At 34.6% G+C, this 16,281-nt stretch overlaps 2 protein-coding genes across 2 annotated transcripts; one reads left to right on the top strand and one right to left on the bottom strand.

Moving 5' to 3' along the window:
- On the top strand, window positions 1-353 carry LOC120216778 (auxin-responsive protein SAUR50-like). The gene has a single exon (XM_039214110.1). The coding sequence runs from the start codon at window positions 33-35 to the stop codon at window positions 351-353; it is 321 nt and encodes a 106-aa protein (XP_039070041.1). The 5' UTR covers window positions 1-32.
- Window positions 354-7,562: 7,209 nt separating this feature from the next.
- Window positions 7,563-11,573, bottom strand: LOC120216690 (filament-like plant protein 4). Its single transcript, XM_039214043.1, has 5 exons — window positions 11,264-11,573; window positions 10,875-11,094; window positions 8,385-10,767; window positions 8,199-8,256; window positions 7,563-8,090 (listed from the first exon to the last, which is right to left on the bottom strand). The coding sequence occupies exons 1-5, from the start codon at window positions 11,405-11,407 to the stop codon at window positions 7,674-7,676; spliced, it is 3,222 nt and encodes a 1,073-aa protein (XP_039069974.1). The 5' UTR covers window positions 11,408-11,573; the 3' UTR covers window positions 7,563-7,673.
- Between the last annotated feature and the right edge of the window lie 4,708 nt (window positions 11,574-16,281).

Here is a 16,281-nt window from a genome sequence, read left to right as displayed (position 1 = left end):
TCTAAACCCCCATAATTTTTACGCAAGCAATTATGGCTATCAGGAAATCAAACAAGTTGGGTCAAACAGCAGTTATAAAGCAAATCCTGAAAAGGTGCTCCAGCTTAGGGAAGAAACAAAGCTACGTCGATGAGGAAGGACGACTTCCTTTGGATGTCCCGAAAGGCCATTTTGCGGTGTATGTAGGTGAAAACAGAAGCAGATACATTGTTCCCATCTCTTTCTTGAATCGAACCGAGTTTCAAAGCTTGCTTCATCAAGCTGAGGAAGAATTTGGGTTTGTGCACGAGAGGGGACTAACCATTCCTTGTGAAGAAGATGTTTTCCAGTCTCTGACATCCATGCTCAGCTGATATATATATGAAAAATGCTTTGAGGGAATAATAATACGATTAAGATGAAGCTGCTTCATTGCTTCTCTGGTTCGAAGTATCTCATTGTCTTCTTTTTCGCTTTTTTAACTCTAACACGAAACCCCATAAATATTATTTAATGTATGCGGGTTTTAGACTTGTATATCAACTGCCAATGTACCCTGTGAGGGAAGGGAACTAATATCAAGGATATTTGGCGTTACCCATTGGCTCCCCTATCTTGTTTTCCTTGTATTTTTTTTTATTTTCTTTGCATCTTGGTTCTCGGATGCTCTCTCGATTCTCTCTTTTCAGGATCAGGCACGAGACCGCCAGTTTCCAGGGTTTTGTCTCCTGCTCTTGGGTTCCTTGTTTATTTTATGTTTCTGGTTAACTTAACACTCAACAGTTAAGCCGTTAACGACTGTTAAAATAACTATAACCAACAGACAGACAGATGTCATTGGAATGTTTTGGCAGAGATCATGAAACCAAATTAAAAAGCTAAAAGCAAAGGTAACAACTTGATTTGTTTTGTTACCGCACAAGTTTAGGTTAGCTAGTTTTGATCGATTCTCGTTTCTGGTTTTCCAACTTGCAATCCTAATTGTATGAAGATCATTTGATCTGTACATCTTCTGTTTAAACAAAAATCAGCGTTCAACGTCGATCTATATTGCCCACAAAGAAGAAATCTGGTATATTATATGCATATCTGCTGTTAAGTAATGACTCATGACCTAACGGTTAGGATTGCAGATGAAACTTTGTACAGATATAACACAGTACCACAATGTCAAGATCATATTCTCATGCTTAAGGTGTCCCGTTACAATGCATTCCCCTCGTTTCTGGTCCATCCTCTAAAATATGTAAAATCTCAATATTTTTAAAATTGTTTTATTATATTTGTTGCATTGGACCACCTTTTAAAAATTACTCTACTACCGTGCATTATTGACCAGACACTACGATCCCTAGATGGTAATAGACAGACATCAACCGATGCCACTTTCAAGCTGTTTCTGCCTTTTGACTCTCATTACAGAAGTGAACTGAATTCAATTCTTTTTTATCGATTGGAATTCGATTATTTTGAAAATCATTTTGATGATCAAATATTAATCACTTGAAATTTGAATATATTTAGTAATGGTATAGTTTACTCTTATACGTACTTCTGCAGTGTGGTTGGTTGATGTAAATAGTTTTGTTTATGAGACTAGGCTTCATCTATGCGGTTGGTTGAGTGTTACGGAATTTATTATTATAATACCTAATCATCCATGCAAGTAGGTTAAAATGTTTTGATTTTGTATGTTTTTATGACATGATTTTTTTTATTGTTATGATAGTTTGACGTTTCATGTTGCACTCTAAACGACACATCTCCTGATTAATAAAGGTCGATGATCTTTTATAGTTAGATACCTTTTACGATTGGTTATCGATACGTCCAGAATCGTTCGTGGAGCAACCTATCAGATTGATTCTTTTAATCTTCATGTTAACATCAATATTGTGTCTAGTTTTTTTAAAAAAGAAGAAGAAGAAGATGAGATTATTGATAGTTATTAGATTTTTTAAGAAGAAGAAGCATGTATTCAATGAATGGTTTTGATTTTATTTCCTTCACGTCCTTTGGATTCCATATTAATTTGTGTAGTCTTAATTGTACTTTTTCTTTTTTATTTAATGAAAAATTAATTTTTTTATTTTAAAATTAATTTGATAATTTTTATATAATTTTTATTTTAAATTAATTTGATATTTTTTATAAAATCCTAAGAATCAAATTATAAACTCTATTATAAAATTGCTTTTTTTTCCTGGCATAAATTTTGATTTATTCATAATTTTCTCTCTTTACAAGAATCAAAGACTTGTGGTGATGGCGGGTATAAGATGAAATGGCAGGATTGGCTATCCGAAATGAGGAACTGCAACAAGTTAGGGATATGAGTCTATAAAAGTTTTATACGAACATTTTTTTATGAGTTCTTTTTATGATTCAATTAAAAACTAAGCTATTATATATATATTTTTATTTCATGTGATATGTTTTAGATGAATGAAAAAATCGAAAATCTTTCATGAAATAACGAGTTTCATTTTGAAATTTTCAAAAACGAAACTGAAAAAATATTAAATAAAACAACAACAACAAAACCCTATTCCCATATGTAATGGGGTAAGGGGGTAGGGTAGTAGGCTGCTCCCAACGCCATGTTGAGAGCAGTTTCCGTGGAAGACCTCCGGCAGTCAGAAAATTAAAAATAAAGATAAAATACAATGCATGTATAAATAAATATATAGTTGAACAATCTTTATATACATTCTTCATATGCGCATATGTAATGGGAAGTAATCCCTGCAAATAAATCCCTGCGTAAAAATCTCTGCATATAGACAGAAACGTAAGACCCGACTAAATTTAAAAAGATGGAACATGAAAAGAATGATACACATAAATCAACGATAGCAAGCTACGAGAAGGAATAAAGTCAGTTGGTAGAGCGCTAGGCTCTTAACCTTGTGGTCGTGGGATCGAGTTCTACGGTGGGCAATTCATGATTCTGACTGCCGGAGGTTTTCCACGAAAGCTGCTCTCAACCTGGCGTTGGGGGCAGTCTACTACCTTACTTCCCCCTCACCCCATTACATATGGGAATAGAGTCAACTAATATTAAATAAAACATATATATATATATATATATATATATATATGGGTGTGTATATATATAATTTAAGAAGTGTTCAAAAAATATAAGATCAAAATAATTAAAGAAAATGCTATTTTTCAGTTCAAATTAAGAGAATATGCAAGTAAAAGGAGGAGTTTCAAAATTCAATCATAATGACGTGGATAAATAAAGGCCTTGTAAACCTAGATTTAGAAACAAAGTTTGCGTGGATGGCTGATATTATTTTGGTGGATCCATCGCCGCCGCCACATTGTTTTGATGTTGGCTTCTCCCCTCGATGTTGTAATTATTTCACTGATTTCTGTTGTGTTTCTAAAAGTATTCTAAAATTGTAGCAAGTCAGAGCTTTAGGGCAGGGAAAGGCAGCCACTTAAGTTGGGAGGTGGGCAGCACTGTATCCTGCAGGTGTAGGCCTGACATGCTGTGTAATTGGTTCAACGATATGTAGGATTTTTGAAGGGTTTTTTTTTCATCCATCCATCCATACACCATGGAAAAAGCCTCCCATTCCTACCAACAAGGATGGTTCAAAAACATCCTTCCAACAAAATATCTTGCGAGGAAACGGAACATGCCTTATTCTAAGTCTGTGTCCTCCTATTGGTGGATATATGATTGTTTCGACCAACACAAAGAAAAGGCCTTTGTTGGGGTTGCTGCACTTTTCTGTCTCCCGGAATTGGAGTGTTCTAATTAACAGCTCAAAGATTGAAAACAAGCAGGCATATGTGTATGATACATCCATGGCAGGATTAAGATTCTAATACTTAACAATGTACTTTTTAAAACTAAATGAAAGCGATCAAAACCAAAACAAGTTTGAATAAATACTTGTTGGTTGCACGCCTGCTTTTGCTTCTTTCTTTCCTTCTTTTTTTGCACTTTACGGAGTTTCGGTGCAAGTTGTCTATGCCCATTGGCCGTTGCTTTAGCTGTCAACAATTGAGCAATGCTGAACTGGAATCTTGAAGTGCGAGCCCAAGAGGACAGACGGGGACGGAATCTCTCTCATCCATGGATTATCCGACTCATTTGGGTTTGCAATAAAGCTTACTAAATCTTCGTATTAATTGTCTGTTAACACTTTTGTCGACAAAACACTTCATAAATTTGACTGGAAGGCGGGATAATAATGGAGTCTCTCTGTCGATGAAGACACAATTTAGAGAAAAAAAAGGGTTAAATACATAATTGATCAATTTTGTTTATGTTTTATCTAACTTTTGTCACTGAATTCAAAAAACATAATATTTAGTCATTTTCTTTTTTATTTAATTAAGATGTAATTACTTTCGTTTCTATTTAACTAAGATGTGGTCAACTGAGAGTTAATTATCATTAGATTTTTGAAGGATTGATGATGCGTTACGATGAATATAAAATTAAAAAGGTTAAACTATATAAACAGTCACTAATATTTGAGTAAATTTTTGTTTTACCACTAAAATTTTAAAATTAACAAATTGGTCACTAAATCATCAAATAATTTCTTATGATTCTTCTATTATCTATCTCCGTCATCTATTAACCTAGAAAAATGGGTTATAGAAATTTGATGAAGTATTTCATAATGATGGAGACAAGAATTCAAGGGTGGGAAAGTTTGAAAAATTTTCAATTCAAAGGTGTATTTTCTTTCTTTCTTTTTCATGACTTATATTTTTCTGGGCATTCGGGGATGAAGAAACCTCTTAGAGGGACATATATCAGAAAATGGTGTCGATCAATTTTTTATTTTAAAAACTTTAGCAGAAAAATAAAAATTTATTCAAATATTAATTACCATTTGTATAGTTTACCCTTTTTAATTTTATATATTTTCTGTCAAATCAACAATTTGTTAAAAGAAAACTAACTCTCAATGACTACATCTTAATCAAATAAAAACGAAATTGATTATATTATGTTTTTTAAAATCAATTAATAAAATTGGACAAAACATAAACGAAAGTGATTAATTATATAGTTAACCCAGAAAAAAATTATATGTTTCACTTCTCAGTTCTTTTGTTGCTTAAAATCATCAAACGAAATAATATTTTAAATAGGATAAATTATTCCTTTTACTACGTTTTAGTACTTAAATTTTATTTATTTTAAAAAAATTTACTTAATGTTTAGTTTAGATTTCATTATGATACTCCCACCATTAAAAAATTAACATAAGCATTTGTTTTTTGTAATGATGATACATCATCATTATTAAATTTTTGACAATGAGATACCAAAATGAAATATAAACTAAATGTTAGATGTAATTTTTGAACAAAATAAAGTTTAGATAATATGATTTTGAAATAAAATATAAAAACAAAACAAAAGTGATAGTTTGGGTTATAAACTTGGAGTTTACCCTTTTAAATATTATGGTTTAATAAAGAGAAAATAACCTCAGTGACCAAAAATGCCTTATAATATACGATTTTAACCAACTTTTTTTGGATTTGCCAAAATGACCAACTAAATCGCAATGCGATTGATAATTCGCAACGCGATCTCCGGTATCGCAAATCAGTTTCCAGATTCACAACGCGAACTTCGACTATCGCATTGCGATTTACATATTCGCATTGCGATAGTCGAAGTTCGCGTTGCGATTTATTCCAAGTTCGTTGCGATAGTCGAAGTTCGCGTTGCGATTTATTCCAAATTCGTTGTGATAGTCCAAGTTCGTTGCGATAGTCCAAAATCGCAATGACGGTATTGCATTTGTTTCTTAAGAATTTTCTCTAAAAAGATAGTATTCGCGCGGACGTGTCGAAGACACGTATTACCACGACCACGGGACGGGACGGCGGCGCCGGCGGCGAGCGAGAGTCCCCCTTGTTCTCTATCACTCAACAAGGAAGTGGGAAAACCAAGCCTTAAATACCATTCCCAATAGTGTTTCCAATACTATGTGGGATTGAGCATTACCAACACTTGTTCCCAATACTATGTGGGATTGAGCCTTAAATAGTAATATTATTTTTGAATGTTTTGCTTAAAATTGCAATAATCGCGATTGATTGTAGATTGACTTTTAATTATGGCATATTTAATCGTATAATACTAATGCAATTGGTTGTTGATTCAGTTGTTTTAAGGTGCATGATTGTTAATTGTTTCCTGAATAATCACATTGTATTGGAAACAAGTGTTGATAATGTTCAATCCCACATAGTATTGGAAACACTATTGAGAATGGTATTTAAGGCTTGGCTTTCCCACTTCCTTGTTGAGTGATAGAGAACAAGGGGGACTCTCGCGCGCCGCCGCCGTCTCGTTTCGTCGTGGTCGTGGTCGTGGTAATACGTGTCTTCGACACGTCCACGCGAATACTATCTTTTTAGAGAAAATTCTTAAGAAACAAATGCAATACCACCAGTCGTTGCGATTTTGGACTATCGCAACGCGAACTTCGACTATCGCAATGCGAATATGTAAATCGTAACGCGAACTTCGACTATCGCAATGCGAACTTGGACTATCGCAACGCGAACTTGGACTATCGCAACGCGAACTTCGGCTATCGCATTACGATTTACAAGTTCGCATTGCGATAGTCCAAGTTCGCATTGTGATAGTCGACTATCGCATTGCGATTTACATATTCGCATTACGATAGTCGAAGTTCGCGTTGCGATAGTCCAAGTTCGCATTGCGCTAGTTGACTATCGCATTGCGATTTACATATTCGCATTGTGATAGTCGAAGTTCGCATTGCGATAGTCGAAGTTCGTGTTGCGAATCTGGAAACTATTTTGCGATACCGGAAATCGCGTTGCGAATTATCGATCGCATTGCGATTTAGTTGGTCATTTTGGTAAATCCAAAAAAAGTTGGTTAAAATCGTATATTATAAGGCATTTTTGGTCAATGAGGTTATTTTCTCTTGAATAAAACCTCAAACTCAAAGCTATCACACATTCAATAAACAATTACACTGAGAAATTGAAGAGTTAGAAGGGCTAAACTCTCGAGATAACGTTCTCGAACAAATTATTTCACGAGATAATGCTCTCCCAAGATTAATTGCTCAAATAGGGTGAAATCCAGTGTTGGCCGTAAGTCGCCCTTCCGGGCGACCTACTACGTGGCCAACCATGCACGTCCCCAAGCATAGGTCGCCATGCCCTCCGGGCGACCTTGTAGGTCGCCATGTACTCCGGGCAATCTTGTAGGTCGCCATGCACTCCTGGCGACCTTGTAGGTCGCCATGCACTCCCTCCTGCTCCTCGCGTGATTCCTCTTGCCCTCGGATGCCCTCGCATAGCTCGCTCGGATGGCCTCGGTCGGATGCTCTCGGTCGAATGGCCTCGGATGCTCAGCGTGTTGGAACGTGCATGACACATGCAATCTCTCTCATAGCTTGCTGGGAAGACATGACGACCTAGTAGGTCGCCCGGATGACATGGCGACCTATGGTCAACACTGTAGATTTCATCCTATTTGAGCAATTAATCTTGAGAGAACATTATCTCGTGAAATAATTTGTTCGAGAACGTTATCTCGAGAGTTTAGCCTTAAAAGAAGAACAATAATAACACGGAACCTAAGAAACGATTTCAATTCCTCCAACTATTTATCAAGAGACCTCTTGGATCAACGAGTTTTATGCCAATAATTCTCAGGATTAATGACTATTCTTCCCTTTGGAGGAAAAGAATCTGGTAAAGCCTCGTGAATGTTTCTCCGGAGTTGGGGTAGAAGACAAAGATGAAGGGCTTGACATTGTAGGCCTGGGTTCTGATCTCGAAGGACTTGCTTCCGTGACGGATGGGCTGCTGAATGACTGCCCGGGGGACTCTGCCCCGTTTGTGCTTCCAATGCCAGAAGCAGCAGCAACACTGTCCATCTTTTTCTGATTTAAATCCTGAAAGTTGATGCCACTGGTAGAGGTATCATCGTTGTCGAAACTTTCACCCTTTTGGCTTCTCTCATCGTAGGGTGATCCCAATACATCCGTCTGAGGACGGAAAGCTTTCAACTGTTTGCCGAGAAGGAATATGGTTCCTTGACATTCTGCTAGTTTCTCAGCTAATTCTTTCTCCTGTGGAAAAAATTTACAACTTAAGAGGAGGAATGACTTGTACTAAAGCAGAAAATTAAGTGATGGAAAACAGAATATTAAGGGGAAGAAAAACAAATATAGCCTCACCTGCTTGCTCTTGAGGTCATTATCTGCTGCTGAAGAACATACAGAACACTTCTCTTTCCTAAAACCGATTGAAAACAGTTACGTTAGACATGATTTTACATAAATAAACTGTCCCGTATACTCGGTCTCACACAGCAATTAGTTGGTAGTAACTCTACATCGTACCAAAAAGAATCCAATGCTTACCTTTGCAATTGCTCTTCTAGCTCCTTACATCTGGCAAAAGCATCATGATGACATCTCTTTTCATCTTGAAGCTCATTTTCCAGAGCTTCTGTTTTTACCTGGAGAAGGTTCACCTCGGTCTCCAACTCATTTGCACGTTTTTCTAGTGATCTATAAGATTCCGTCATGCACTTGAGCTGTGTCTCAGCCAAGCTGTTTGACCTTTCAGCATTAACCAATTGAGATTTAGCTTCTGCTAGAAGCTGCTTGGTTTCATGTAATTGAGAATTGGTCATCTCCAGATTTTCAGCGCATCGAGAAAGATCCGTTGCCATGTTTTCTTTCTCCAACTTCAATTCCTTGAACTCTTCAAAAGAGAATTCATTCGATTGTTTTGGTTGATATTCCAAGGCCATGTTTCCATCATCAGGAACCTCCGGATTGGATGGATTTGAAATGCGGGCACTGTTATTTTGATAGCTTCCACCTGATGAATCCTTTGGGTTTACCTTTTTCTCTGGTAACGCAACCTTATCAATGCAATCAGGACTACTAATTTCCACTTCATTACCCTCGTAGCCAAGCACATTAAATCTTAGTTCACTGGCTTTGGCTAAAACAGCAGAAAGGTCAAACACGAAATCATCTACACACACTTTGCTGCTAAAGGCCTTACCGTAGGTAACCAAGAACTCATCAATTTTGTAGTTTAATCCCTTACCATCAGAAGATATGTCATCAATTGCCCTCGCTTGTTTTCCCAAGAATCGTACAAAGTCATGAATATGAGAAAATGCAATAGCTAATTCTTGACTCATAGTACCAAAAGTCACCTTATCACCTGGGGACAAGGGAATTTTTTTCTCTTCAGTTAAGCTACCATCTCCGAGATAGTCCTGCCCATTGCATGTGCCATCAGATACATCATTAACATAGTGCTGATTCAGGGTTTCACTTGCATAGTGCACAGCACGTTTGATGTCCTCCACAATTTTACGCATATCAGCATCTCTAGACGTTGATTGAAGAACCTGTAAGAGCCTTGCTCGAAGCTTCGAGACAGACAATTTGTCTGCGTCTGGTATATGATTTGTTGGTGGTGATGGATCATGCAGCTTTTCATATTCCTTGAAAGAGATCTCTCCTGAAGCATCACCATCAACAGTTTCAGATATCTTATCATTGGTACACCCTGAAATAATGATTGCACCATTTGCAGATGGATCATTTGAAGAACTAGCCAACTTCTCCATCTCAAGAAAATCGTCCATAAGGTCCAGGTGCATCGCACTATCAGTTTTGTTCGACCTTTCAGTGGTATTTTCTTTCTTAAATTGAGAGACTCCAGATATCAAAGCTATAGCCGACGATTCGGAACAGCTTATGTCATCCTGGTTTCCATATTCAGACAAAGAAGTCATACTTGGCGGATTGCTAGCGATTTGACTAGAGTAAACTTCTGTAGGAATCTGAACAATTGCTTTTGAGGGACTTCTTTGTTGGTTGTTAATGGCAAGTTGTGCTTCTAAAGTTTGGAGCTTGCTAGATGTCTTCGCACACAGATTCCTAGAAGCCAATAGTTCACTGTTAAGTATTGCCAAAGCTTCTTTCAGCATCTTTGTTTCTTCCTCCATTGCCAATATATGTTCTGCAAAACACTCATGCTCTTTATGGGATTTCTGTGCATTGTCAAAGGAAAAATCTGTCACTGTGGACAGGTGTGGAGTAGAATGCCGGAGAGGAGACCTCTTGAATCGAGTATCTCCATAATCCCGTTCAAAACTCTCAACCTCTAACTTCATTTGGGCAAGTGCAGCAGGGCCCGGCAGCTTTTTCCGCACAAGACCACGTAGTCTTTGGCACTCTGCTTCTAGCTTTGCTATCTTTTTGACACCCTCCTTATGCTGCTTGTTTGCAGCTTCTGCGGACCTCATGCTCATATTCTTTTCTTCATTACGAATTTCTAGCTCTTTGGAAAGTACATGAATCTCATACCTGAGCGAATTTATTTCCCTTTCACACGAGTCAATGTTACCCTTCAAAAGCTCGATCTCAGCCTCAGCTCGTGACTTTTCTTCACTAATCTTGATCAGCGTGCTAGAACGTTCTTGCAGAGACCTTGAAATTGCATCATTGTCAGCTTCAACCTTGAGGAGCTCTTGGTCTAAATTAGCTATCTTAGCTTCAAGCTCAAGCTTAATCTTTTCGCACTGCTTGTTTTTGCTAAGAACCACATCTTGCAATTTCTGCTCGTGTTCTTCCTTCAGATTACGGATTTGCCACATGCACTCTTTAAGAGCATCATCCAAATGTGATGCCTTATCTTCAGCAGTGAGCTTTGAAAGGGTAACAGATTCAAGATGATTTTTCAATTCCAACGCCTCTGCTTCAGCCTTTTCCCAACCTACATCAAAACCAGCACCACATGTAGAGAGAAAACGCCGGATTAATCGGAGGTACCTTAGTCTTACATTAGATCATTAGACTCGGAACATTTGAACGTATACTAACCCGAGACAGCTTCTTCTGCAACTTTAGTGTGCTGTTTCACCAGGTCTTCCTTGGCAGTGATCTCTGAATTGGCCGCAGAAAGTTTTTCATTCAAGTCATTTATCTCATTCTCCAACGCCTGAACTTGTTCCTCGTATGTTTTCACTTGATTTTCCAAGCCAGTAAGACACGAATACGATTCTACGGAATTTTGAACATACTTTGGTTTTTGTAAGGAATCCTATTAAAAAAAACCACAAAATTGATGTAAGATAAAATAGCTCAACGGTTAGACCATAAGCAGATCCAAATGTGTGCTCCAATTGAGATAATGTACTATGAATTAAAAGCCCTGAAAATTCTCAGAACAACCATGTGTTGACGTGTTTTAGTTAGGTGGGAAAAAGTACCTGATCGCCATGGGATGCAGCTGGAGATAAAGTGGCAGCGTTATCAGATGATTTTTTCTTCCAAGGCCAACGGCGATCCATTGCTGAGAGAAGACGACCGAATGATTCGTTAAGAAAAATATGCAGTGAATCAAACTGAGACATTTACATCTTAACTCCAAGTTAAGCGGTTATAGCGAAAAAGTAGAGACATGGCAGCCTTTCTCCGACCAAAAACCCATAACATATGACTAAAGGCTACATATTGCAGCCACCTGATTTAGGTCAGGTTAGGAATACTACTCTTGAAAGGATTTCCGGACCCAAATGGAAATAATTCTCACATCAATTTCAATTGCCTTAAAGGGTCATTCAAAGATCATAGACAGAAACAATGTCTGATTTGCCTCATATATTCAGTCTGGAATTGGACAACACACAAGAGTTTGAGCAAACCAAATGTCTTCACTGTTCGGATTTCAATTATTTTTTCTGGTTTAAAATTTACTTTGATCCTACATTTCCTGAGCAACCAAACAAAACATAAAGCCGGGGTAAAAAAGGCTTGCGACTACAAAATTCTCAAAGCAGGAGTTTGCAGCGATTGGAACTTATACAAAGGGAAAGGCATAGAATAAACGAATGGAGTCATATCCAATACCTTATGTATGATAAACTTAAGGCCAATGCTTTGGACTGAAAGTTTCAAACAAGTAAGATCCTTTGAATCAGATGAGAAGGTATTTTCAAGCCAGACAAGTTCATCATTTCAAATGTGTAAGATTAAATCAAAGAGGTAAAGATGTTAGAACCAAAACGTGTTTCATAATAATTAAAGGATATAAATTCCGATTGAAAACATAGAAGCAAAAGAAAGAAAGAACTGAAAGCAAAGGAAATTACTTAGTGTATTTAGATTTGAAGGAATGGAGCTGAGGAAAAGAGTGATCAAATCCTGGAACTGGAACAAGTAATAACAGAATATAGAAAAGGCTTGAAATGGAAGAAATCCGGAAACAAGAAACTTCACCGACAGAAAAGATAAAATAACAATATCAAAGGAAACATTGTACTCTGCATAAAACTGACAACTGTCTTCCGATCGAAAAACCAAACAAAAACAAACTTACTGCGCAAGTTTAAAAAAAAAAGTCCAATTTCCCTTCACTCAACTCTCCACGCTCTCACCACCAACATTCATAGTTAAACAAAACAAATCAACCCAGCGAATTAAAAAAAAACAAAGAAGAGAACAGAACTTTGAGAAATTCAGCTTTCCACAGGATGGTTGAACATTAACGTTACGAGAAACAGAGAGAAATGGCAGCAAATGGTAGGGGAACTGGTGATGTGGTGGAAAAATATTCTGGATTAAGGTGTCTTTTTGCAAAAATTCCGAAATCAATCAACTTTTTTTCTCTTTTTCCTCAACATGGAGAATATTTGGATATTTTTGAAGTTAAAAAAATGACTGTACACTTTGTTGATATGAAACCGGTTTCCATTTGTGTTTTTAGATTATGGATGTAGTCTTGTAGATAATTTTGGGACCATAGTGAAGTCGATTAGACGATATTACCCATACAGGAAGTTTCTATTCTCTCGTGGGATCTGAGCAGTCAGGGACCACGCTCCTCTCTTTTTGATAATCCATACATCCCTTATCAATGTATAGACAGCGCTACCTCTTGAGCACAGGTTTAGATTAGACCTCGATCAAAAAATAAAATGGAGCACCTAACAATGTATCTTCACAGACGTAGAACTACGAGATCGTCCCTTTCATTTTGGGGTGGCGGAGGGATCGTACCATTCGAGCTTTTTTTTTTTTATACTTTTCCCTGAGGTCTAGAGAAAAATACAATCAATAAGTCTCTCGAGCCTCCCTTCCCGAAAGGAAAAACATGAATTTATTTTTCTTTTCTGCAGGGACTAGGAGATTGGATCTAGCCATAAGAAGAATGCTTAGCTGATAAATAATTCAACATGTTTAACTACGATTTGTAATAATCAATTTTTCCTAAAAAAATAATTGTATTAAAACATTCAGAATTGAATTTAAAAAAATAAATTCAATATTTTAAATGCAAAATTATGATAATATCACCTCAGCCTAAAATAAATATTTTAAAATATTATACAATAAAATATTACAAACATATTTAATTATTATATATTGAATTATAATTTAAAATTTTAAAGTTACATGTAATATAATCACTAGCGTAAGTATATATAAGAAATATTTTTGACATAATATATAATATATATTTGAATACTATCAGCATAATTAATCATTATAGAAAACAATTGAATTAATAAAAAAAATTATCTAGATAAGAATTATATGATAGGACTTAAACTATAATAAAAGAGAAGAGTGATTATTTACTTAAATTTATCATTTTTAATTAATATAATTAACGAATCATATTTTATGCATGAATCAACTTATCTCAGTGGTTAAAGGAATTATTGTTGTTTTTAGAGGTCATGAGTTCGAGCACTAGCAATTGTAATAGGGATGATTGAATATTTATTGTCAAATAGTTGAGAGTAATTATAACATATATTACTATGTAATCATATTTTATGATTTTAATTTCATTTAATTTTTAATTTTTAAATAAATAAATTTATTCATATTTAAGAAATTAATTTATCATTTTGGAATACTTTTATTTTTTTTATTTACTTGTTTGAAAGGGTTATAAAATAATACATATTCAAAATCTTTTTAGTCATTAGCAACCCAAATAAATCCTGTAAATAAGGTTATTTAAACTTAATTTTTTTAAAAATTAACAATTCTTTTTCATTGATGTCCCTTTATGAGTTCTTAATTTAATAATTTTTATAACTTTTAAATATATGTAAGCACTGGCGGATGCATGTACATCCTAAAATTTTACTAGTTGTTCATTTTACTGAAGGTGTCAACCCTAAAATTTTATTATACTGACCATGGAATCCAAATTTCTTTATATTAGTTATTCATTTTACTGAAGGTGTCCACCTTAAATTTTTTTTTTTGTGTCTGCTCCATACAAAATATTTTTAATATTAATGCATATGTGACCACCCTGAAAAATATTTTTGGATCACCACTGTATGTAAGAATTATTTTTTTGGAAATTTACAAAATACATATAAAATTTTCAAATACTTGTTATTGATAAGGATCAATTGTGTATTTGAAAACAATCAAGTATTCAAATGTATTTTAAAAACATTGTAATTTGATTTATTAGAATTATTAATTTCTACACAATCTGAACTTCAAAAAAAATCTAAGTAACTTTATTAATTTAATTTGGTTATTTTAAACTTTATAAAATTCATATCATTGTTTTTAATTTAATTTTTTTTATTTTAATCAAATTTATATTAGAAACTCATAAAAAACTTATATTTCTCAGGGTTCAATCCGGTGATTAAACTAATGTCTCTTAACTAGGGATGGATATGGGTAGGGTGGGGTTGGATTTTTGTTCCACCCGAAATCCGAAACCCGAGAACAATGATTCATCCATCCGAAATCCGACCTGACCCGCACAATATATACCTTCCACCCGACCCTACCCGACTCAACTTTTTCAAATAAAATCCAAACCCGACCCGACTCAAAATAATAAAAATATTATTTTATTCAATAAAAATAGTTATTTAATTGAAAAATAATAATATATATAGGGGTATTATTATAATTATTCTTAAATATATAAGGTAAAATTATATTTTTTGGGTCGGGTCAGGTATTTTTCACCCTAAACCCGAATCTGACCCGACCCGAACACTATCTTTAAAAAATCTTGACCTGAACCCCATTTTTTTAACAAACCTGACCCGACTCGGATAGGGTTGAAACCCGTCAGGTTCAGGTCTCATTCCCATCCCTACGTGTAACGTTGAAATTCAATTATCGAAACAATTAATAACAAGGGAAAATTAATGTAAAAATATAACTTTGGAATGAAAATTTCGTATAATATAATTTGGGTAAACTATGTGTCTAGTACTTAAACTATCAGTTTTATTCCAGCTTAGTACTTAAGCTTTTAAAATTTTTAAAATTACTCTTAATGTTTAGTTTTGTTTCTTTTTGGCACCCGTTAAAAATTTAACGTTAAGTTTTGATTTTTTTTATTGAAAATTTAGATACTAAAACCGACAAGAACTGATAGTTTAGGTATTAAATGTTAAATTTGTAATGATAGAGTATTAAAATAAAATGCAAACTAAACATTGGATATGATTTTGAAAAATTAAAAGTTTAAATACTAAAACGAACAAAAAGTTTAGGTAGTAAACACTGAATTTACCCTATAATTTTGGAATAAAGAATACGATGGGCAATGAGTGATAAGGTAAATGTGTCCTGAAACCCAAATTTAATCAAAAGCAAAGCTCAATTGAAGTCACGTGCAAATTTTTTCTTTTATTTTTTTTGGAATTGTTTCAAAATTCTATTAATGAGAAAATTACATACCAACTCTTTATTGAATCAACAAAAACTTTAAATAAAAGTAATACTTTTTTTCTTTAATGGTAAATGGTGATTTGTCAGTCTCATTATTGAAGTTGTGCCTCCTCGTCTTTCACAAGTCTCATTACATGCAAGGGGTTGCATTGCATTTTAAAACACAAGAGCTAATTAATATATATTTTACGTGATAATAACGCTAATATACTTTTTTACTCTATTAAAATTGTTACTATTTAATTTTAGTGATCAACTTTTTAATTTTAACTATAATTATAAAATATACATTTAAAAATACTTACTTTAAAGTTTTAAAATATTTTTGACATATTTAAAATATATTTTAAAGTTCCTGTCGATAGTAAATTTTAAATAATAAAATATATTATAAAAACCTTGATAAATGACAATTTTAATGAGATGAATAAAATAGTTATGAATTAATCATCTCGCTGATATTAAAGCCAAATAGCTAACAACGTAGGTAGGAGAAAATAAAGAATGGGAAATAGAGAATAATATGTATAATTTGGGCAAGAACTCTGATTTTTGGACT

The sequence above is a fragment of the Hibiscus syriacus genome, unplaced genomic scaffold (assembly GCF_006381635.1).
Source record: "Hibiscus syriacus cultivar Baekdansim isolate YM2019G1 unplaced genomic scaffold, ASM638163v2 tig00110163_pilon, whole genome shotgun sequence".
In the NCBI taxonomy this organism is placed as follows: domain Eukaryota; kingdom Viridiplantae; phylum Streptophyta; class Magnoliopsida; order Malvales; family Malvaceae; genus Hibiscus; species Hibiscus syriacus.
Note: the sequence above shows the minus strand (reverse complement) of the source record. Positions and strands in the feature narration are given on the sequence as shown.

Excerpts from the sequence above, each read along its gene's own strand:
- LOC120216690 (XM_039214043.1), bottom strand. The coding sequence starts at position 11,407 with ATGTCTCAGTTTGATTCACTGCATATTTTTCTTAACGAATCATTCGGT. Across the intron at positions 8,257-8,384 it reads CTAGAAGAGCAATTGCAAAG|GAAAGAGAAGTGTTCTGTAT; the intron begins GTAAGCATTGGA and ends AATCGGTTTTAG. Across the intron at positions 8,091-8,198 it reads ATGACCTCAAGAGCAAGCAG|GAGAAAGAATTAGCTGAGAA; the intron begins GTGAGGCTATAT and ends TTTTTTCCACAG.
- LOC120216778 (XM_039214110.1), top strand. The coding sequence starts at position 33 with ATGGCTATCAGGAAATCAAACAAGTTGGGTCAAACAGCAGTTATAAAG.